A 22,953-nucleotide genomic window follows, 5' to 3' on the forward strand; every position below is an offset into this window, starting at 1 on the left:
AAGGAACCGGCACACACACGATCTGATTAGGCCAGTAGTAGTAGTGCTCGTGTAATAGAGTTGAATCTTTACAACTTTGCTCGGTATTTTAATCAAAATATTTAAAACTGATGTTTTTGGTTATTGATAATTTTAAAACACAAGGAAAACAAAATAATCACCGCAGCATTGGACAAATCGTTATCGTAAGCAGCACACTCGATCCCAAAAATGGCAGACGCCGGCGAAAAGTTGAGCAAAAAGTGAGTAACTTTTGAAAGCTTTTCAAGTTTTTCGGGCAGTTATTAGGCGGCTTTTTGTCGCCACAATAAATGAATTGACTATGCCCGCCATTTTCTAACTGTGTTGTTCAGCTTGCCTTGAATACCGGTGGTGGTAGTTAGAGCAATCTTTCCACGTGCACGATGTGATCGCCACGCTCCCTTTTTCTTGCAAATAGACAAAGTGCTGATGATGGCGCTACCCTTGAGAGAGGATTGCATTACTGTAGCGACTACACCAACCCTGCTAAGCTGTAATCGTGGCAGTCCACTATTATCGAGGTTTTGTTGAATGAAGCGGCCGATGTCATTTCATTTTTTATTGCGTGTTACCTCCGACAAGCGATCGGAAGCTCTGCTGACAAAGCAGCATGCCGAAACGCGCGGCTGGGAAAATGTATGTGTGATATTGCTCGTGGTTCACCGCTTGTTTGCTGGTATTAGGCGATATTGTGTCGTTGGAAAGGCCAAGCTATCGTTTTGCGCGCCTGGGGTGTTTTGCTTTACCGTATGATGGGCTGGTCCACACAGCCTGTTCACTGAGGCAGAGGTAGCAGCTGTTTACTTTGATACTTCATTATCTTGTTTGCTTTGATTACTTGAACGAATTGGTGCAAACTAATATATATATATGAAAAAAGTGTATACTTAAGGGCTCGTTTTTTCGTGTTTTTGACACAATAATAATGAGATCTAATAGATAATAATGCCAAGCAAAGCGTAGGGGAAGTTATTTGACCGCATTGTATTGTAAATGTGAAAAAAAGAAAAGTGGGTGAAAAGATAACAAATTATCTTTTCACCCACTTTCTTCACAGTTAATATTGTGTCAAAAACGCGAACAAATAAGCCCTTAAGTATACACTTCTTTTCCTTATATATATATATATATATATATATATATATATAATGTTACACACATGTGATGTGTACCTAACAATGTGATCAGAAAAAGAAAGTGCCGTGGTCCTTCAATAGCTGAAGACATGCCACACGTTATAATCGTGGGTCTGGATCCCACTGGTGGCATGTTCTTTAGTGCAGCCGGGGCTATGCAGGGAAGGAAGCAAGGCAGCACGCTTTCTCGGTTCATCTTGGTCGCGCTAAAAATTGTTAAATTATGAATGTACGCCATCAATCCTAGCATCTCATTCATTAAGTTATTTTTCAGTTTCCCTTCGGTATTTCGATGTGTCGGTTGAATAAAAGAAGTATATCACCCTGCTCATTTGATGTTCTGTGTTAATGTATGCGGACTGAAAAGTCTAGCATGCCTTTAGGGTCTGATGTCATTCAACTGATGATTTCTAAAGTTAAAATTAGCAAGTTTGTGTTTTATCTCGTTTGTCGTGGTCACGCGAGTTTAACCACAAATTATGGCAGCTTCATTGTAGAGGGCAATACCACCAGCATTGTAAATGTGATTGTGTAGTTCATCATTGAACTGTCATGTCACACTTTGTGTTTGGTCAGATACCGATGATCAAATTCTTGTGTTTGAGGTGTTCCGTGCTTTCTGAAATGCAGAAGGTTTCGTTATGGGTGCCAATATCTAAGCAGCTAATGTGTTGCAGCTCTATCCTGTTTTTATGATTTGTTATCTGCACAGAGGTATCAGTAAAGTATACTGAAGTCAAGAAGTGCATTTCACTAGCCTGTGAAGAATAGCCTTGAGAGGCCCATATTATAATTTTCAGCAGCCAAAAAAGATGGATTCAACTACCACACAGCTATGACTAAACAAAACATTACAGAGGAAAATCATATAAATTAAAATCTTCAAATATATAACCATAGTCTTGAAGGCGAGTAGAAAAAGAGTGTAGCGGCCAGAGCATGGCACTGTGTATATGTCCGTGCATGTTGGTGCAATAGAGTACCAATATTATATGGACGAAAACAACCAAACAAGTGGAGAGTCATTGTAAAATCGTGAAGAAATATGGAACTTTTGAGACCAAGCATTAGTTCCTGTTTTCTGAAGGTGAAGCACTTGCTCTGGGCATCATGGCAATCAACTGCCATTGCTCCTCCCAGTTGAGAAAGCAAGCATAATCGAGGGTTAAACTAAGTTGATAAGATTAGGACATCAGCACTAGTGTGTCTAGTGAGCAGATGCTTTCATTGTCTAATACCCATGCCACACAGGCAGAGAAAATGGCATTTACCCACGAATGCCTTCAGATTTATTGCCATTCACGCAGTGCCACACGGGCAACCGAAATGGCATTCGTCCGAATGCCATTCGCCACCAAATGCCTTCGCGAGAACTCGGTTGACTGAGAAATGCCTACTCTCGACGACACAGCTCGCGAAGTGCGATTTCCCCTAAAGTAAATAAAACAAACCATATTCAGATAAAAATAAAACTTCCCGTCTTTGCACTAAACTTTTAAAAAAGTGCTTTGACCGTTATACGAAGATCAGGTTGAAATGGTTTAAAATTAATTCAAGTTCAATGTACTGAAGCTCACGCATACTAACTCGTCTTTGCTCCAGAATTATTCACTCTTATGCGCGATGCTTTGCACGTAAACACACAAGTGCTGCCGTGAAAAAATGAACTCTGCGAACATCTTCTGAGAGATGCGACAGGCACCATTTTCTAATTACGCTGTGGATCTGACTAGTGTTGGCTTAGGTTGCTACGATCGGCTGCAACGTCGTAAAACAAAGCAAGAAACTACAACTTAGGGCAGCGTAATATGCTTATTTTTATTTTTAATGATTATATGATGTGTATGAAGCTTGTAAACACTTGTTTATTTTTTTATTGCTATTCCCCCAATGCTCACTTGGAAGGTGCTGCGATCGACATCATCAAGTCAAAAGTCATTCGCTTTGGACGTGTAGCAGCGCCGGCGAAACAAATGTCATTCGGGAACTGAAGGCCTTCGCCACCAAATGCCATTTTCTATGCCCGTGTGGCACGGGTATAATAATAATTTTGGGGGTTCTTCACAAAACCATCGTATAATCATGAAAGACGTCGTAGTGGAGAAGTTTGGAAATTTCAACCACTGGGGGTTTTCTGACGTGCACCTAAATTTAAGCACACGGGCCTCAAGCATTTTTGCCTGCATTTCTTTCATTGTCTGAAAGAACGGTTGCATCCAAAGCAGTGTCACTGCTTCCAGAACATGATAAGCAACTATTCTTTAAAGGCACACTCACCAGGTTTCACAATTTTGAGCTGAGAAGCGCAATGCAGACGTTCATGATCACGTCTGCCAAAATTGGCAATGCTATGGGCCGCGGAAATGGGTCAAATTTCAAGATGAACGCTGGTCCCCCTTCCTTTTGCAGGCACGCGTCCAGAGAATGAGGGCATGACGTGTGCGTATGAATGGCCCTACCTACATGGCAATGCAGTGACGTTGGTCCTCTAAATATACGACTATGCTCTGATGTTGCCAGCAGTGGCACGTGACATGGCAAAAATTATTTAGCACGACATGCATAGTTTATGTATTTGCTGCTTGAAGAGATTAATGAATCTCTAGATAAATAATGAGACGCAGTAAGACAATGTGAGTGTCCTTTTTTTTTCCCCGCAACTTGCACTTGCAACGAGATGCGGGGCTAATGTGCCGGCGTGTCACATGTGTTCGTGTTTTGGGGGTCAGCGCATCGAGCAGACCACAGCCCTGAAACGCTTCTACGCGTTTGCGCACTCATTGTGCTCATCTATTTCAGCGCCTCCTCTCTCTATTCAACCGCGTCTAAGCCAGCGTTTCCAGTAACATGCAGTAGACCTCAAAACAGCACTTATCAAAAAAAAAAAAAAAAACGCCACTCAAGTGCGCGAGGGTTGGGCTTGTTCGGGCACGTTATGAACACGCGACCTCTTCTTGGTTGGATGCCAGAGAGGGTAGGGAAGAGATTTGGCTTGCGAAGGCTACGCAGAGGAGCAGCAAGGGTTTTGAGCTCGCCTCCTCTCATCCTCGTTTTGTGCCGATTCAAAAACTTTTAGGAGCAAAATGTTCCTCATTGGACACCCAACCACTTTTACGGTCTAACTAAAATTTTCTATGGGGCCTGGTGAGTGGCCCTCTAATGACGACATAAAACAGCTATATGTGCAATACTGTCTAGTAATAGTATTCAACAGTACATAAATTTCCTGCATGATGTTTGCTGTACAAGAAGCTTACTTTTTCATATCTGATTGATGGAAAAAAAATTTACCTGAAGTTGGTGCTTGTGCTATATGCATTCAAAAAATATTCACCATTTGCCGTTAGCTTTCATTACTTGAATTCACTTTGCAGTTGAAAATTTGATATCTAAATGTTATAAAACTAGTTTTCATAATTTACTCAATGCTGTGCATTATTAAATAATGTTGGCCTCTTTGTAAGACCACTCTTCAAATTATGGTTGTGAGTGTTCACTCAGTGTGAGATTCGAGCTGCCTGGAAGAGCTATTTGATGTATATTTATAAGCAGTAAGAGCGTAGGGCTGATGGTGTCTAAATTATGAATCAAATAATTATTTTTATAAAGTAAAATGAAAGCATCAAACCTTCAATAAAATCCGAAGTAGAAGTTGAACCTTGCCGACAGTTTTAAGTGGTGGAGGTGAGGAGCCGACACAAATCCTATCACAATACTGTTCACCAATACCTGTTATTTATGTGTGTTAAAAGAAGTTATAGGTAAAAAAATTAAAGTTGTTTTAAATAATCTGTGTATATTGTCCTTATTGATAAAATGGAACACGCGAGCCTGCGCTGTGCGACAGCTGCATGCAGTACCATCAATCAACAGCTAAAAAAACCAAGTCCACTTTTGGTTTAATTTGCTAGCAAATAAAATAACAAGTCATGGCCGTTGGACAAGCAATTGCTAGATTACGCTTGTGCTCCGGTCTTGCAATGAGTGATACAGCCAAAAGCAGACGTGCTTTCCTTAGCTGTGGGTTTACGGCACTGTAGGCAACCGTGGCAGAGTGTAGGCAAGGTGCTCACATATTCACTTTCATGAAAATGAACAGTGTATACATATATGCTTGCTCAATGCTTTACACCTGAGCAATGTTTTACAAGTGCACTGCAAAGTCGTGTGTAATGTGAAAAGTCGATTGCATTAAAAACTTTCACAATAACTATTTTAAAGCATGTGTTTACCCTTCGTTCTGAGTGCATTGTCCTATATACAGTTTGCATATCAGTGAAAGTGGCATAGCCACTTACATGAATGTCCCTAGTATGTTCCTGTATACTGGTGCTCAATATAACGAGTGTGTAACGAATAATGTGACTGAAATGCTGCTTAGCAGTCTTGACAAAAGCGATTCCTTCTTCAATGCTTATGTGTAGTAAGCTTTTATTTTTAAGTAGTCATTATTTATCAACATTTATACTATTGTTGATTTTGTATAAGGTTCTTTTTTTCCCTCTTTTTTTAAGTTGATAAAAGTATTCCAAAAGAAAAGTGCCCTAGTTGTCTGTTTTATAGATAGCTTGCACATGACGTCATGGTCTCATTCATAACATAGTGGTTCAACATGAAGGGCTCGATAACGTAGAAGCAACATAATCATATCGCACTTGACCTGCTTCAATATGGCAACAGTGGGGCCAGAGTTTTATTGGCCTGTGTCCGTCAATAACAAAAGAACATACTAGTGATATAATGAGAACATCAACATGTGCCGTGCAGTGCATCAAAGTGTTATTCAGTGACGTCAGTGCAAGCCATCTGGAGCTATTTTTGCACCTTCAGTGGATATTCCTGCTCTGCATTTTGATATATTGTTATAATACTTTTACCCTGTTTTTGTTAAAGGCACATTGTATATTAATGTGCTTATATATTTTCTGCCTTTAGGCAGACATGCAGTCATTTATATAATAATCTACAATGCAGCACTGGTCTTACTTTAATTCATTGTACTTAGCTTTTATTTTGGTACATTTTGCCCTTTATGATAATTTTGTAGACAAAAAGGGTAAACTTTATGGCAGTCTACGCTCATGCTCATCTCTTGTATTTGCTGCCTGAAATTTTTGTGCTGAAAAGTTTAACAATAATCTGATCATGTTGTGATCAACTCCTATCTTTCTTTTCATGTCCTGCTTTTTGGTTCGCACGTTTTTCATGAGAGGTGTGCTAGTTGCTCATGCACAGTTGTCAAAGTTATTCTTCATGCCTAATGAAACTTAGTTTCACATTGAGCGTCCTTCATGTCGGTGCTTTGCCCCGTTTGTCGTTGTGGTGATCCATTGGGTCCGCTTTTAATCCTAGAAATCTGACATCATTTCAGGCTTCTATTAGGTTTCACAAGACTTACACTTAAAAAAATTATGTAGGCTTTCTTGCACTGGTTATGCACATTTGAGAACGATTTTTGTTCACTGGTGATTGTGGCTCAATAGTTCTGGCATTGTGCTGGAGGTTATATCTGCACCAGTTATATTGCAACAACGGCAGAGTGCAAGAGCGATCACATACCATGCATTCTCACTTGTCTGTGTTTGTTTCCATTTCTTGTCTGAAAGATTTGGTTGTTACTGTGGGGTATTGAAGACCAACTAGCTCAAACACTTACGTTGTCAAACTCCTCAATGACACCAGCATGGTCACCCAGAGGCCTCCTGTACTGTGAATCTCATAATTAAATTGTGCTTTCATAACTCAAAACCCCAAAATTCAGTTCCTTCGCTGATATGGTGTAACAAAACTCACTGATACACCTAGTAAAATGTTGTGTTTATATCCTTACAGAAACCTTGCTGTGATGAGTGCTGATGTGCTGAACTGCATGAAATCAGTGTATGAAACCTGGTCCACCTTGCAGATTTGGACAGAATTAAATATCGTTTGACAGAACTTGCTGTATCATTGGTTCTGAAATGTTGAAAGCAAAGAAGAAGAAAGCACTGAAATTACGTATGTAATTACAGATAAAAATAAAAAGGCCAAAAGAGGTATACCCTGTGGAAAAGCAGCCAGAGAAAGCAGCATAGCTGTCAATTTAATTAAAGGTGCAAGGTAATATATACTGCAGAAACTAGCGACACTCTGCACTCATTCCCTCAACACTCGCATGGAGATAAAAAAGCCAGCATTACATAAATCCTCGAGAAAGGAGATGTTAAAGATTTGAGGAGTGCAGAACCATCAGCTTACTTTCTATGTGATCTTAGATATTTGTGAACGTAATTTCAACCAGGATTAGAGGAGCATTACACTTCAATTAACTTAGAGAGCAAGCCAGCTTTAAAAAGGGGTACTTCACAGTGGATCACCGCCATGTTATCAATCAGGAAATAGAAAAGTCTGCTGAGTACAGCAAACCTTCTTATATTGCTTTTATAGGCTATGGAAAAGTATTCGACTCAGTGTAGATATGCTGTTATGTAACAAAGGAGTATTTGAAGCTTATAATAAACTAGCCTGCATCTACAAACACTCCACAGCTACCTTGCATCTTTAAAAAAAAGCAGTACAATCATGATCAAGGAAGTCATCATAAAAGGACATGAAATTTCTACAATGCTGTTGACTGCATGCCAGAAAGAGTGGCAAAAAAGAGGAATAAAGGTTAATAGAGAGTAGCTCTGCAGCTTAGGTTTGCAGATTACATTGTACTCTTCAGCAAGTATAGCCAGGAACTATAAGAAATAATTAGTGGTATAAGCAGATAGGGAATTGAACTAGAGCTAATAATGGATATGCACACTAGAAAAGTAATTAATAATAGCCTGGCAGCAGGCAAAAAAAAACTCAACAGGGAGCCAACCCATGGTGTCTTTGGAGGATTATGTATACCTCAGTCAACTATCAGGGGATCCTAACCACATAAAAGAAGATCCAACAAAGGATAAAGGTGTGTTAGACCACATATGACAAATAATACCAAAGCCTGGCCAACCTACTGTCACTTTTCCTAAACTGAAACTTTACAATCGTCACTTAGTTGAATTTCTGACAGATGGTGATGAGACATAGAGGACGTAAAAAAAAACTAAAGGAAAAGGTAGAAGGGTACTGTCAAAACTTCACTGCTGAGATAGCCTGTGGTATTGATGCTCGTGAACATGCACTTATCACCTACCCAATCAGAACAGCACATACAGCTTGGAAGGGAATTCTTATGAATCTTGAAATTTGCGTGCCCAATCCAGCTGCACTCCCTACCTCGTGACATATACATCATACTAAGTAGCTCAAACTCATGCGATTTCACCACTGCAGCAGAGCTCTGGCATGCTCAACTAAATTATGACGTCATAATCACCATTGAACATTTGCTGCGCTCGAGCCAGCAGCCTACTATTTAGCGACTACACGCAAGTCTGTGTCTTTAGAGAATGTGTGGAAGCCCGAAGAAAATCTTTGCCATGATGATGATGGCAGCAATGTGATCACCCTGTACATGTCGCATGCAAAAAAAAAGAGAAAACACAAACTGACCATCCAAGCAGCGCAAAAGTGTATCACAGTTGGGTGTGCCTTTCGCACATTTCTTGGCATTAGTTGCACATGGTGGCCTGTCGTTCTCAGCTCTGCCAAACGGAAACTGGGACTGGTCACTAATAAACGAACTGTAAATATCTGTCTGCAGCAAGTGATGTGCTGCCATAGACTGATAGGCCTTCAGAAACATGTTTCCGCAAAAGAGCACCATACCAAAGTTTTTCTTTCATTACCAGCCTAAGGACCACTCAGGATGCTGGTCGATGTAGCATTAAAAGATTGGGACAGTAAAAAGGGTCAAACAACAAACAGGTTCAGCTGATATTCTCCTCAATATTAAATAGAAAAAGTGGACCTGGGCCGGCTATATAGGGCATAGAAGAGACAATCAGTGGCAAGTTAAAAGCAACAGAATGGATGCTAAGAGAAGGGGAAAAAAAGCCAAGGACTGCTGCAAGTTAGATGAAGCGGTAAAGTTAAGGGAAAAGGCAAGTTGAAAAGGGCAGGTTTTTTTTTTTTTTTTTTCAAAAATACATATCTTTAGTTTTTATTTAGTTTCACAGGTCTAGTTTTTTAACTTTCACATTCAAAAACTGAAGATTTTAATTAAAATCGAAGTAGGTTAAAATTGCTTGTAAAGAGCACAAGGTGGCTACCAAAAACTAAAAATAGCTCATTGTCTAGAGTCCCCTGGAAAGTGTCACACAAGGTGGCTACCAAAAACTAAAAATAGCTCAATGTCTAGAGTCCCCTGGAAAGTGTCACCTGGCTGCTTCTTGAGATTAGACATAATGTTTTTGGTACTTCTGATAGCCCAATTGCCATAAAATTTCCCTCACAAATTCCTTAACACGTGAAGAGTACAAGTATCTCCATTAAAACTTTATATGGCCTGTACAATTACGAAGCAAAAGCAAGCAATTAGTATGAGCTGATTCTGTCACATTACAATTTTTTTTGTCCATTAAAATGTTTTACACAGTCTCTTAATAGTTATTTGCATTTTTTAGTTAATGAAGAGCAATATGGGTTATTGATGACTAAGAAGCATAAAAGTTTAATGGCATAAAAATTTTGTCCAAAACAAACTAACACATTGTCATGGCACAAAAGGAAATGTGTGCAACTGACTACAAAACTAATGACATAATTAAAATCAGCATAAAAGCCAATATATAAAGCAAAAAAAAACCATTGCTCTATTCTACAAAGTCACAAAGGAAGCAATGGAGGAAAATAACTTTTTGTCCTGTGGAACGCGACTGGGTCGCAGACCCGGCTCAGTTCCTTGTACTGAGTCACAAAGCTTCTTTTTTGAATCCCATCTCCTCTTAAATTCTCAAGGATAAAGTGGGATGAGCTCGCACAAGACAAGGCGAATTGGAGATGATGGGGAGAGACCTCTGTCCTGCAGTGGACATAAAATAGGCTGAGAATGGTGATGAGGACTGTTTTTGAAGCTCAACTTATAAATTCGGCCTTGCACTACCATGTGCCAACCTCCTGGTTAGCTCAGATTAATTCGGCCTTCCACTACCATGTGCCAACCTCTTGGTTAGCTCAGATGGTAGGGTAATGAACTCGAAATGATGTTGGCCATAAATAAGCTTCTTCCCAATAATTTCTTTAACTAAGCTCTCCACATGGACCGCTAATGAGGAGCCCTTATCAGCCTCTGCAGCTTCATGCTACTTTCTGGTTGATGAGAGTTTTTTCTTAAAAACTAGCCCTGTGCAGCTACAGTGATGACATACCACGCACTGCAACCACAAATTGAGACTGCATGCTCAGACCTTGGGCAAGCAACCTTGTATGCTGTTATGTGTTCACCAAGGTGCGTCAACAGTTCTAGTGTAGGGGCATAGTTGTAGCCAGCCTTTTATTCTGTTCTGGCATGCCCCCCCCCCCCAGGTGACGATGATGGCCTTGAGAGCACTTTGCCAGACACTAGGACGACACAGTTCCTTGGTGCTGCCAATGGTTCCTTCTGCTAGCACATGTCACATATGTAAACCCAGGACATTGGCGGCCTCTGCCCGTGCGAGGTTGGTGACTGGCTCGCAGCTTCAGCTGCAAATGTTAATTATAGTGGGTAGAAAAAAAATATCACAATCCTTTGTTCTACAGGGAAAAAAAAGTTGAATGAGTTCTATTCTTTGCATGGATCTGCTTCTGTAGTTGTCTTTTCTTTTCTCTTAAAGGGGCCCTGCAACACTTTTTGAGCATGGTCAGAAAACGCTGCTGATAGGTAGTAGGGGCTCCCAACAACATACAAGTCAAATATTATAGCGCAGCATGCAGCCTAGAATTCACGATAAATGATCAAAGTCGGCTAAAAATTGCTTTCTCTTCTCTACAAATAATGAAAGACGCTAAAAAATCACTCCTAGAAAGCCCATTTATCAGCCATTGACTGATTTGAACATGGCATGCTCGGTCAGTACAGAGATCTCCATTGGAAGCCTTGACTTGTCCACACACGCGCACGCATTCACACTGAAAAAGCCGCGCATTAGAAGAAAAGAAAAAAAAAAGTGCTTAAGGTCACGAGCCGCGCGTGACGTTTTTCTTTGCCCCTGCCATCCCTCCCTGCTAAAGTTCCAGCGCTTTTGTCGGGACGAGAGAAGAGAGAATGCAATTGCAGAATGCTACAAATCTTTGTAACTCCACTCGCACTGGACCGATTCTTAAAGTTTTTGCGGTGCTGAATTTGTGAGGCAATAAGCTCTTCCAGTGAATTTATTCCATAGTTACTTGAAAAAGTGTTTCAGCGCCCTTTTAATTATGTTGTAGATTTGGTTCAGTGTCAGTGTGTGCAATATTCTGGTATTATATGAAGTGCTGTAGTTGTGTATAATAATACCTAATAGAATGGCTGCTCGTGTTTAACAGAGGTTCAGAATATTTTCAAGGGTAACAAAGCATTTCTGTATGTTCTTGTGCAGTGAATTAAGTTACCTATGTTTTCTCCATCTTAAATTTTGTGATTCAGGTACTGTTACAGACTGCATCGCATTTATTTGTAAGCGATATTTTATAGCAATGGCTCACTTTGTGCTATTGTGATTGTGGAGTTCACCGTGAATAGACAGTAATAGTAAAAGCAGTATTGCGCCAGCATGTTATCATGCATTACTTCTTCGATCAGGTATATGTGTACCACACACATTTTTATTTCTTCCTGTGATATTTTTGGTAACATTGTAGTTTGGCTCTTAACTGTTTTTATGATCATCAGGTGTAACAGAATTTATAAACACTGTCTGTGACACTTAGCACAAATGTGTAATTTATTTCTTGTTATCTTACTCAGCATTTTAAATGCAAAGCATTATTTTGTGTACTGCAAGCACTTTTGGAATCTGTCTGCGTGTCTATCTATCTATTTAGCCGCCTAAGTCTGAATGCTCTTATGATCATCCTCTTAACTGGGTGGACACAAAAATTAGTATGGAAGGATAAGATGTTCTTGACAAATACGACTCGATGGTCATGACATGAATAATGTCACAATCTCATTCCATACGTTGTCAAACAATTTCCAAAAAAACAGTGGCACATACCCGGGGGCGGGTATGTGCCACTGGTATGTGGGTATGTGCCACAGGGGATAGACATTTTGTATCTACCCAGGAACGACGAGAATACACGTGGGTAACTTTAACACTGGAGTGTTGAGAAAAAGCTGCCATGCAGCATTAACCAGACGTATGCAAACAATAAATGTCAGTGTCCCAGCAGGAATCAACCCCTAGCATTCTACATGGCAATAAAGTATTCTACCACACAGCCACGCCAGGCCTCACATATGCTTTTCAAATAGACCCTAATGTTCATGTAATGTGAATTGTGGTTGTACTGGCTGTCCAGCTTTATAAACATTACATATGTACTGTATGATAGTCGTCATGTCAGGTGAACATAAATGGTAGTTAGCCGCTGAAGTTGATTTGTGTAGCAGTGTTGAGGGCTACCATCCTCTAGCACACCAGCACTTCATATCAGCTTACTACTTCTAGTGTTGCTAATATCCATGTTGCTGTTGGCATCGTTATGCAACTGTAAACAACTGCTAATATGAAACTGTTTAAGGTATGTGTGCACATGGATTTGTACATTTATATTGGGCCACCTCATAACAATCGACTCAATAAAAAATAAAACACATTCACCTTCCTTCTGCATACTTCGCATAACATCGATTCTCAAGGTACGCGGGATATTCCAAATTTTTGTCTAATTACTTCAGTGCAGATATTGCAATGCATGAGTTGCAAGGCTTCACAAAGCACGTCAACCTAGAATGAAGTTTGAAACAAACTTCAATTTTGACATAAGTGCTCTGCACTGTTGTTCTAGTGGTCTGTATTTGTGCTATTGGATAAACCTCCTGATGGATTGATGCTCAAAAAATTGAGTTTGTGCAAATAGTAAATTTTAGGTTTGAAAGGCATGATCGAGTAACCAATCTTGAATATCGCTTAGAAGTGTGGCGGCTTGGGCTAGTTGGTATGGCATGACGATAGTTATAACATGAGAAGAAAATGACGACACAGAGACAAGAAGGAGACGAAGGACACGAGCGCTGACTTCCAACTGAGTTTATTGCGCAGAGCGCGAAAATATATAGAGGAGACAGTAACTATGTGACAAAAACCATATGGCACAAAGAGCAAAACATCAGGAAGAGAAAAAACAAAAGAGAAAAAGCACAGAAAAAGGCAAAGAAAAGTCTAAGGAAACGAAACAGAAACGTAAGGGTAATATAACTACTTGCGCGCACCAAAACCTTTGAGCAACCTTAGTTCCTTCTCGGACAGAGACACGGAGGGCTTGCTAATGCATGACACCTCTTCGCGTGCCATCTTCGCGGCCTCGACGATGACTTGGGTGCGCTGATCCTTTTGCTTGTACAGCGTCGCTGTATCCTCAAAAAGGGGCACACAGTTGCACTCAGTGCAGTGCTGAGCAACAAAACCATCTTTCCCGTTTCTAACATTGTTAGCGTGTTCTCTCAGTCGATCGTTCAGACACCTTCCGGTCGTTCTGACATAACAAGCACCACATGAATGGGGGGTCCTATAGACAATTTTCCGGGAGCATGCCGCATACCTGTTTCTATGCTGCACTCTACATTCCATCGATGACCGCGTTTTCAGGGGGTTTGTAGATTTGGTGAGGCTGATTAATTTGAACAGTGCAGAGAGCAGGACACGAAATCCAACACGTTTTCCGATTTTCTTGAGCCTGTGTGATATCTGGCGTTTGTATGGAATCACGGCTATTTTTTCACGCTCTGTGTCAGTGTTGCTCGGATTCTGTCGCTGCCTCTGCTCTGCCTTACTAGTCCGCAGGATAGTCTCAGCAACGGAAGCAATAAACGCCTCCCGAAAACCTGAAGCATTAAGCCGGGAAACTTGAGCTTTGAAGCTCAGAGAGATGTTGTGGACGCACAACCTATTTAAGGCATTCTCAAGACAGGTTCGTGCTATGCCTCGCTTAACTAACTTGCTGTAAGCGGAAGGAAAAGAAGTAAAGGTTTCTGTGCACGGTGTTCATAACACCAACAGATGTGCTGTGAGCTAAAAAACAGTCTTAAATCCAACAAGCGTAAGTTGTCATTCTCGGGCATTTCATGTGTCAAAACAAGAGGCTTTAAACAATCTTCAAACACACCTATCGTTTGAGCCGCAATCAAGTGGAACATAGAAAAGTTACAAGTTAGAAGAACCAAGGCATCATCCACGTATCTGAATACTTTGACGACATGCGAGCCCTCTAACTTCTTCTGCAGTTTATTGCCCATTTTTGCCTATAGAAGATCACTGAGTAGAGGTGCTATGCATGAGCCGATTGAAACACCTTTTTTCTGCAGATAAATGCATTCTATTGAACGAAAGTAGAGGTAAGGTACAGCTAAACCAGGTCAAGACAATCTCACGTACTGATGCCAGTTTTTAATTGGAAGTTCAATTCTCCGAAGACTTCTATGTTATCCTTTATACATTTTAATACCTCATCGTGAGGCAGTGAGTAGTATAGGTCCTTTATGTCAATTGAAAAACCAAATACATTAGATTGATTTGACTGAAAAATTCTATCGGTGCCTGCGCGTTTTTGATCAGAAATGGGTCATTAATCTTTAGACACTTTAGATGTGTCTGAATAAACAAGCCGAGTTACTTTTGCCATGTTCCACTTTCTGTCACAATGACACGGAAGGGCATGTCGACTTTATGTGTTTTGGTAGAAAAAAACATGCTGAGCCCATTTTTGTCACTTTTGCTAATATGCTGCGCTAACTGTTTCAACTCTAGTTTACGACACATTTCCTTGGCTTGTGTTTTTACTCTATCTAGCGAATGTTGGTACAACATTTGAAAACAGAGCTAATAGCTGTGACCGCTTTTTCTAGTCACAAGCAATTAGGAAGAACTGCGAAACCACCCTCCTTATCTGACGGCACGACACTAAGTTCATTGTCTCTCAAAAACTTGGTCGTCTTCTGCAACGGAAGGCTGGTGCTGGTAGGCTTACCCCGTAGGAGCACGTCGACGCCTTCTGAGATGCATTTGTCCGAATCCTCTGGTGAGGCATGGCCAGCAAGAGGATTCGGACAGATGCATCTCGGAAGGCATCGACCTGCTCCTACAGGGTAAGCCTACCAGCACCAGCATTCAGTTGAGGAAGACAGAAGATGTTTGAACAGAAAATGTTTGAAGATGTTTGACATATGAAATGCCCGAGAATGACAAGTAATGCTTTTTGGATTTAGGACTGTTTTTTAGCTCACAGCACATCTGTTGGCGTTATGAACACCGTGCACAGAAACCTTTACTTCTTTTCCTTCCGCTCACAGCAAGTTAGTTAAGTGAGGCATAGCACGAAGATGTCTTGAGAATGCCTTAAATAGGTCGTGCGTCCACAACATTTCTCCGAGCTTCAAAGCTCAAGTTTGCCGGCTTAAGGCTTCGGGTTTCCCGGAGGCGTTTATCGCTTCGGTTGCTGATACTATCCTACGGACTAGTAAGGCAGAGTAGAGGCAGCGACAGAATCTGAGCAACACCGATACAGAGCGTGAAAGGATAGCCGTGATTCCATACAAACACTAGATATCACACAGGCTCTAAAAAATCGGAAAACATTTTGGAGTTCATGTCCTGTTCTCTGCACCGTTCAAATTAATCAGCCTCACCAAATCTACAAACCCCCTGAAAACGCAGTCATCGACGGAATGCAGAGTGCAGCATAGAAACAGGTATGTGGCATGCTCCCAGGAAGTTGTCTATAGGACCCTTCATTCATGTGGTGCTTGTTATGTCGGAACGACCGGAAGGTGTCTGAACGATCGACTGAGAGAACACGCTAACAATGTTAGAAACGGAAAAGATGGTTTTCTTGCTCAGCACTGCACTGAGTGCAACTGTGTGCCCCCTTTTTGAGGACACAACGACGCTGTACAAGCACAAGGATGAGCGCACCCGAGTCATCGTCGAGGCCGCGAAGATGGCACGTGAACAGGTGTCATACATTAGCAAGCCCTCCGTGTCTCTGTCCGGGAAGGAACTAAGGTTGCTCGAAGGTTTTGGTGCGTGCAAGTAGTTCACTTACCTTTACGTTTCTGTTTCGTTTCCTTAGAGACTTTTCTTTGCCCTTTTCTGTGCTTTTGTGTTTTTTTGTTTTTTGTGTTTTTTTTCTTTTTACTCATGTTTTGTTCTTTGTGCTATATAGTTTTTGTCACATGGTTACTGTCTCCTTTATATATTTTCGCGTTCTTCGAATAAACTCAGTTGGAAGTTAGCGCTAGTGTCCTTCGTCTCCTTCTTGTCTCTGTGTCGTCGTTCATCTTGAATATCATACTTGAATAGTGTATATCACTTAAAAAGGGCATATTCTCTATGACTCGATCATCCTGCACAATATATATATATATATATATATATATATATATATATATATATATATATATATATATATATATATATATAGAGAAACAAAGCATGGAGAAATATCAGTCTTTTTGGTTCAAAGTGGAAACAACTTTCAATATAGCAGAATTCCAGTTTATGTAGAATGCAAGTGATGACCTGTAAAATTGACTACACTTAGAGCACATAAGCTATAATGCAAGCTTTTAAGCTTATAAAATGTTGAATCCATGTGAGTGTATGATGTTTGTTTAACCTTGGCAGTTGCGCTTTGCAACAGTGCTGATGTCCCCTGAATAGATGTTCTCATGGCTTAGCATGCCTTTATTGCAGTGAAGTTGCTTTTACAGGTGGTGTGACTAATATTCAATAGCCTCACAGTGTTCTCATTTGTTTGTTTTGAATTCTTCAAATTTTCCTGTTATTTAAATTTATTCGAAGCGAGTTTGATTACTGTAGTATATGTTCAGCTATTGAAGTGCTCGAGTATTCGCACAAGCCCATATAACTGCAAAATAAGTAATTAACTACAAGAGTTTGGAATGTTTTTACAGAAATTCATGTAATCTTATGTATTTTTCTGTGTGCATAAAACTTTCTAAGCCACAGGCGGGAATTTTAAATTGTAGTATATGCTATGAAGTAATTTGTTCAAAAGTTTTTGGTGCAGTTTTGTTGATGAGGCATATATTCATTTTTATATATTTTGTGAGCAGTATCCACCTCTGTGAGTAATCTAGCACAATAAGTAGATTTGTGCTACATGCCACTGGTGATTTTAATTAAAACAGTAATGGTGATAATGAAAGACATTGTTTCACTTGTCCATAAAAAGCTATGCATATGATCAGAATTTGATGTGTTTTTTTTACCTTTCTCTTTCTTTCTTTCTTTCTTTTCTCTTTTTTGGGGCTGAAAAGGAAAGTCGGGTTTACCAAATTTTGGGACAACTACAAAGAAGTTTTATGTTACACCTAAAGGCAACTACTGTGTAATGCAATGTGCTGTACCTTCATGAAATGAGGTGAAAACTCACTGCACTATCATATAGCCACCAATAGTAACTAGGATTGGCAAACAAAATGTCTTTATTTTTCACTAGCTTATTAGGACAGAGTGCATACTCAATTTTGTGTTGATGTCTGCTTCTAAAAGGGTCACAAGCTAAAGTATGTGCACTGATGTGGTAATCTCTGTGAAGGGCAGATTAATATTCACTGGTGTTAGACTGTGCCATTTGCGAAGCCAAGCGACATTGTTATTACACTACTGCGTCTCACATTCATTTATTCACATTTTATTTGGTTGTAACTTGTTTTATGCACAGCTCCTTGCAATAGGTGTTGAATGCATTTTTATTGATACTTGGTTGCTCGTTTTATGTGCAGTGAGCTGAAGCGAAGGCTAAAGGCAGAGCAGAAAGCCAAGGAGAAAGCAGAAAAGGCTGAGGCTGTGAAGGCTTCTGCTTCAACGGCCAACAATGTTGAATGTGATGCTAAAGATGAGGAGACCATGGATCCTAATGTGAGTGCTTTAAAGCTGTGTCACAAAGGCAACACCCATTAGTCATACCCCCTGCCAAACAATGCAAACTAGGAGTCATACTGTAAAATACATTATTAAGTTGAATGAGAATAGTTTACATCATCAAGTTGAATTAGAACAGCTTCTAACTTTTTCGGAGTTAGAGACAGACATAAACTAATATTTGGCGAAGTTACATGTTTTAATAGAGCAATCATAATTATGGCTGATCACATCTGTTAATGCACAGAACTCTTTTAATAGGCAGCAAAAAAGCTGTAGGGGGTGCAGGGGATAACATTTCTACTGCTTTGCTATTTTCATTTTTTTCTTCTTTCTCTCAACCCAAAAATCCCTATAGTAATTATCGTGCTTCATAGATAGCTTTGGACTTTAGCATCAGCATTTAGGAGCTGCTATGGCAGGCACATTATTATGGCAACACCATTTTTCTCAAGAAAGAAAATTAATGCTAAGGCATGGTATGCTTGCATCATCCCTGCCGTATGGCAAAATATATATATATATATATATTATTCACCGAGTTCCTAGAAATAAAACTTGTTCCAGGGCAAGTTGGTTGATACCCGAGGAAGCCATTGTAGTGCTAAAGCAGTATAGGCAAAATGTAGAGAACACTGCATCATAGACACCTGTGGTGTCTTGTCCTGTCTCGGTTTGACTGGTTGATCTGTGGGGTTTAGCGTCCCAAAACCAACATATGATTATGAGAGACGCCATAGTGGAGGGCTTCGGAAATTGCGACCACTTAGGGTTCTTCAACGTGCACCCAAATATGAGCACACGGGCCTACAGCATTTTTGCCTCTATCGAAAATGCAGCCGCTGCAGCCGGGATTCGATCCCGCCACCTGCAGGTCAGTAGCCAAGTACCACCGTGGCGGGCTGTCTTATTTGACCATGTTTTTGTGCCAACTGTGCCTCACAGTGTTCCTAGGAGCTCTAAAACACATGTAGAAGACTGTAAATTTCCCTTAAAATGACTGTCAAGTCTCTCAAAATGCACATCAGAATTATGCATTACTTGTCTTGCTTTTATACTGTTGCTTGTTTTGTGGGAAATTGAGTGTATGTGCTTAAACTCCCTGTGCAGGAGTTCTTCCGAATACGGTCAGCAATGGTGGCGCAGTTGCGTGAGGCTGGTGAAGACCCATACCCGCACAAGTTTACTGTGTCCATCTCCCTGGTCGAGTTTGTGGAGCGGTACAGTGGCCTGCAGGCTGGTCAGGTGTTGACAGAGGAGCGGCTCTCAGTGGCAGGCCGAGTGCATGCAAAGCGCCAGTCAGGCAACAAACTCATATTTTACGATCTGCGTGGTGAAGGCACCAAAATCCAAGTCATGGCCAATGCTTCGTAAGCTCCACCTATTCTCTTTCTTTGCCAGCCTTAACTGGTTGCTACTCTTGTCTTGTGCTGTGTTCTAGTGTGCACATTGACATGTGTCAGCCTACCTTAATACACATATTTAGGGACATGTCTTTGTGCACATACTATATTTAACTAAAATACGTGGTACGTAGCTTAACTTAGATTGTTAAAAAAATCTTTTTGGCATATGAAAAAGTGTGCTTAGTAGTTTAATATGCAGCATTTGTGCGGAAAGTAGTAAAACTAGATGTTTTATAAAAATTTATTTACAGTTCAGGCATATTGACTTGATATTTTTCAGAATGTGCTCATTCTGCTTCAACATAGCATTTCCAACGACTATCAGTCGATGAAAGCTCCCTGCAAAGGAGAAACTGTAATGCTCTTCAGCTCTCTCACTGCAATTTCTTGAATGGCCTGGGTTGAGCCATGGTATCGTCCTTTGTTGACCCCTTTTCAATTGGTGAAAGAGGAAAAAGTTTAAACTAGTGACTTCAGGGCTGTATGTAGGGCGGTTGGGAAAAATGTGTGATGCCATGTTTCATACCTGCCAAGTCTCCTGGAATAAGAAATGTTTGAAATCCGCAAGTCTCCTAGAATATTAAGGAGACTTGCGGATTTCAAACATTTCTTATGTTTGCATGGTTGGCTGGATAATATCCTGTAAATCGAAATTTCTGTGTGTGATCTGGTGCATTAACAAAAATCCAACCCAATCTGATTCAGGTTTTTTATGAAACAATTGGACTATCACATACTAATTTAAACAAATTGGGACGCGTTTATGTAAACATACTGTAGAGTCAATGATACAAATTCACTAAATTACCGAGCCGAATTCCACTGTGTACAGTGGGCAGATATTCGGATGTTCCGGACAATTTGGGGCATTGGCACATCACAATGAGTGATACAAACTTCACTACCAAACCATCGAGTATTGGCCAAGAGCAACATGATCTAAGCTTCGGAAAGATGCGCACGGCCAATGAAACCTTGGTTATATATGGCGCTGATAAACTGACAAAACCAAAGTGCACACGCGTGTCCAACACTCACCCAGTCAAAGTGACGCCTCTTTCCACAAACGCGAACGACAAAACCAACTGCAACAGATAAAAAAAAATTGCACGAAGTGTTTTGGTGTTCATGTCAACCTTTGCGTATGACTACTGTGGAGCGGACCTAAGCACTTTTCAGTTGGCCTCAAGCAAAGCTTTGATGGGCACTTTCGTGGCAGCCAGCTGTGCCGTCCCTTATTAGTCCATTCGCGTCTGTCGCAGAAGGCGAGTTCCTTTGACAGAAAGAAATGTTTTCTGCATATACACTCAAACCTCGTTATAACGAAGTTGAAGGGAGCCACAATTATTTTGTTATATCCATTATTTCGTTATATTGATTATGACAGTTTGTGGCAATGTACGCTAAGATGTGCACACACCTATAAGCATGCAAAGAAGGAAACCGCCTCGCGGCCCGATGTACCGCTGCGCGACCACACGTGCGACGGAAGGTAAACACAGTCGAACTTCAATAATTCGAACACGCTTAATTCGAACTTCCGGTTAATTCGAACTCACGCTGAGGTCCCGTCCCAGCTATGTGTATTCCAATGGGCGAAAACGCCTTGTAATTCGAACGCGCAAGCACTTGTGACGGTTAATTCGAACATACCGCGCTCCGAAAACGCTCTCAGCACCATGCCCAATCCCGCGGCGGCACTTCTCTATGCTGCGTGCGGAGAAGGAAAAAAAAAAAAAAGGAAAGAAAAGTCTGTGGCAGATTGTTTGCTCTCTCTCAAATGCCGATCTGCGACGCGCCTGTGCCAGGCTTTTCCCTTTTTCGTCTCTATATGTAGAGACCCTTCCCTTTCATGTCCGCGCGCGGAGAGAGAGGAAAAAAAAAGAAAGCTGTCGCGGAGAGCCCTCCTTTCTCGGTGCAGAGGCTAGCCGCAGAGACGCAGTCGTTGCCGTCGTCTTTAAAGGGACACCAAAGTCAAATGACAATGTACGTCAGAGTGAAAGCTCAATGTACAACAACATCTAAAACTACAACATTATTAACAACAGTGCCCTACTTATCGAGAAATTAAGGTAAATGCACAAGAACACAAGCGCTGCAGTACATTTTCAAAATTATCTCGATTACATCAGACGCAGTTCTACAATTAATAACTAGTAATCGATCTGAGTGCTCTAAATAAAGAACCTTCCGAGCAGCAAGAGACGCAATAGAATGCTGCTTGTTCCTTTCTGTTTGATTCATGGTAATTCATGAAAAAAGAACCGCTGGACCGTACTATGGGGAAAGGCGCGAATGGTTCAAAATTCAATTTTCCCGTGGTTACATAGGACAGGTTTGCCATCTAGCGGGGTGCAATTCAAACAAAAGCGTGTGCAAGCTCGAAGTCAATGGCGGGAAATTGATCAAAGGCCATTGTTGCTGCTGTGGCTCCCGCTGCTTTCGGTCTGCTGCTACTGGCGCAGTAAAGCTGGGCAATGTTGTGCACAGCAACAGTGACGTGAGACGGTCAGGTCGGTCCTCTTCTTAATGCGGGTAGTTTGAAGTTCGCTAACCCGATGGGGAGCACTAAAACATGATTTTATTTCAAAATAGGCCCTTCCTTGGCACGAAAGTAACACTACGAGGTTTCTGGACCTCCATTTCAACAATCCACATCGACTTAATAGTTGGCTTTAGTGTTCCTTTAAGGTGCGTAATATCTTGGCATGGGAAATCGCTTTGCACTGCGGCGCTGCTTCTCGGTCATGTGGCCCGCTGAGTGCTTCCTCAATCCTCTCGGCTGGCTGTGTGAGAAGGATGGCTCTATCGGCCGCACGTGATGTGGCTGCAAAGTTGGCGCGGTAGTTTTGAAAGAGCGATGCCGAACGAGCGTCAAACTCCGCAGAAAATGATATACTTAACACACTACGTTTTTTTTTATAGACTAATTTAGGTATATCCATTTACCAGTCAATTTCACTTCGTTACAACAAAGTTTAAAATGCATGGTTTTCAATGGAGCTTTCAAGGGAAATTTCACTTACTTCGTTATTCTATTATTTTGCTATATCCCATTACATTATAACGAGGTGTGAGTGCAGCATGGTTTTGAAACCAATTTTGCTTGTTTTCTTTTTATTATACAATGTTTTGGGTGATAAAGATATTTTTGCTCCCACTTGAAATTCGCATGCATCAACAAGATTCTACTGTTGTAGGGACTCCCCGCCTACATTGTTTGTAAGACAACAGCGCTAATGTTTACCTTTACAAAACTGTTTAGGACCCCCCCCCCCCCCCCCCCCCTGGTTCAGTAATATCTCGGATTCAGAATCCTTGAACTTGGCAGGTATGATGTTCGGTCAGGAAGTCCATGACAGTAAAGGTGTTGTGGCTGATCTTATTGTCATGAATGTTTGCCATTGA

General features: G+C 40.9%; 1 protein-coding gene across 2 annotated transcripts in view; it reads left to right on the forward strand.

Annotated features, from left to right (window-relative positions):
- Positions 1-37: 37 nt before the first annotated feature.
- LysRS (Lysyl-tRNA synthetase) overlaps positions 38-22,953 on the forward strand; it is a 79,715-nt gene continuing 56,799 nt past the window's right edge. Inside the window, exons 1-4 of one of the 2 annotated variants that reach the window (XM_037428678.2) lie at positions 38-242; positions 10,596-10,729; positions 18,001-18,136; positions 19,250-19,509. In XM_037428678.2, the coding sequence (XP_037284575.2) occupies positions 111-242; positions 10,596-10,729; positions 18,001-18,136; positions 19,250-19,509 (662 nt within the window). In that variant the 5' untranslated portion in view covers positions 38-110. The remainder of the gene's footprint in view (positions 243-10,595; positions 10,730-18,000; positions 18,137-19,249; positions 19,510-22,953) is intronic. The other variant, XM_037428679.2, reaches the window with a different exon arrangement.

This window comes from Rhipicephalus microplus, chromosome X, assembly GCF_043290135.1.
Source record: "Rhipicephalus microplus isolate Deutch F79 chromosome X, USDA_Rmic, whole genome shotgun sequence".
NCBI classification, from domain to species: domain Eukaryota; kingdom Metazoa; phylum Arthropoda; class Arachnida; order Ixodida; family Ixodidae; genus Rhipicephalus; species Rhipicephalus microplus.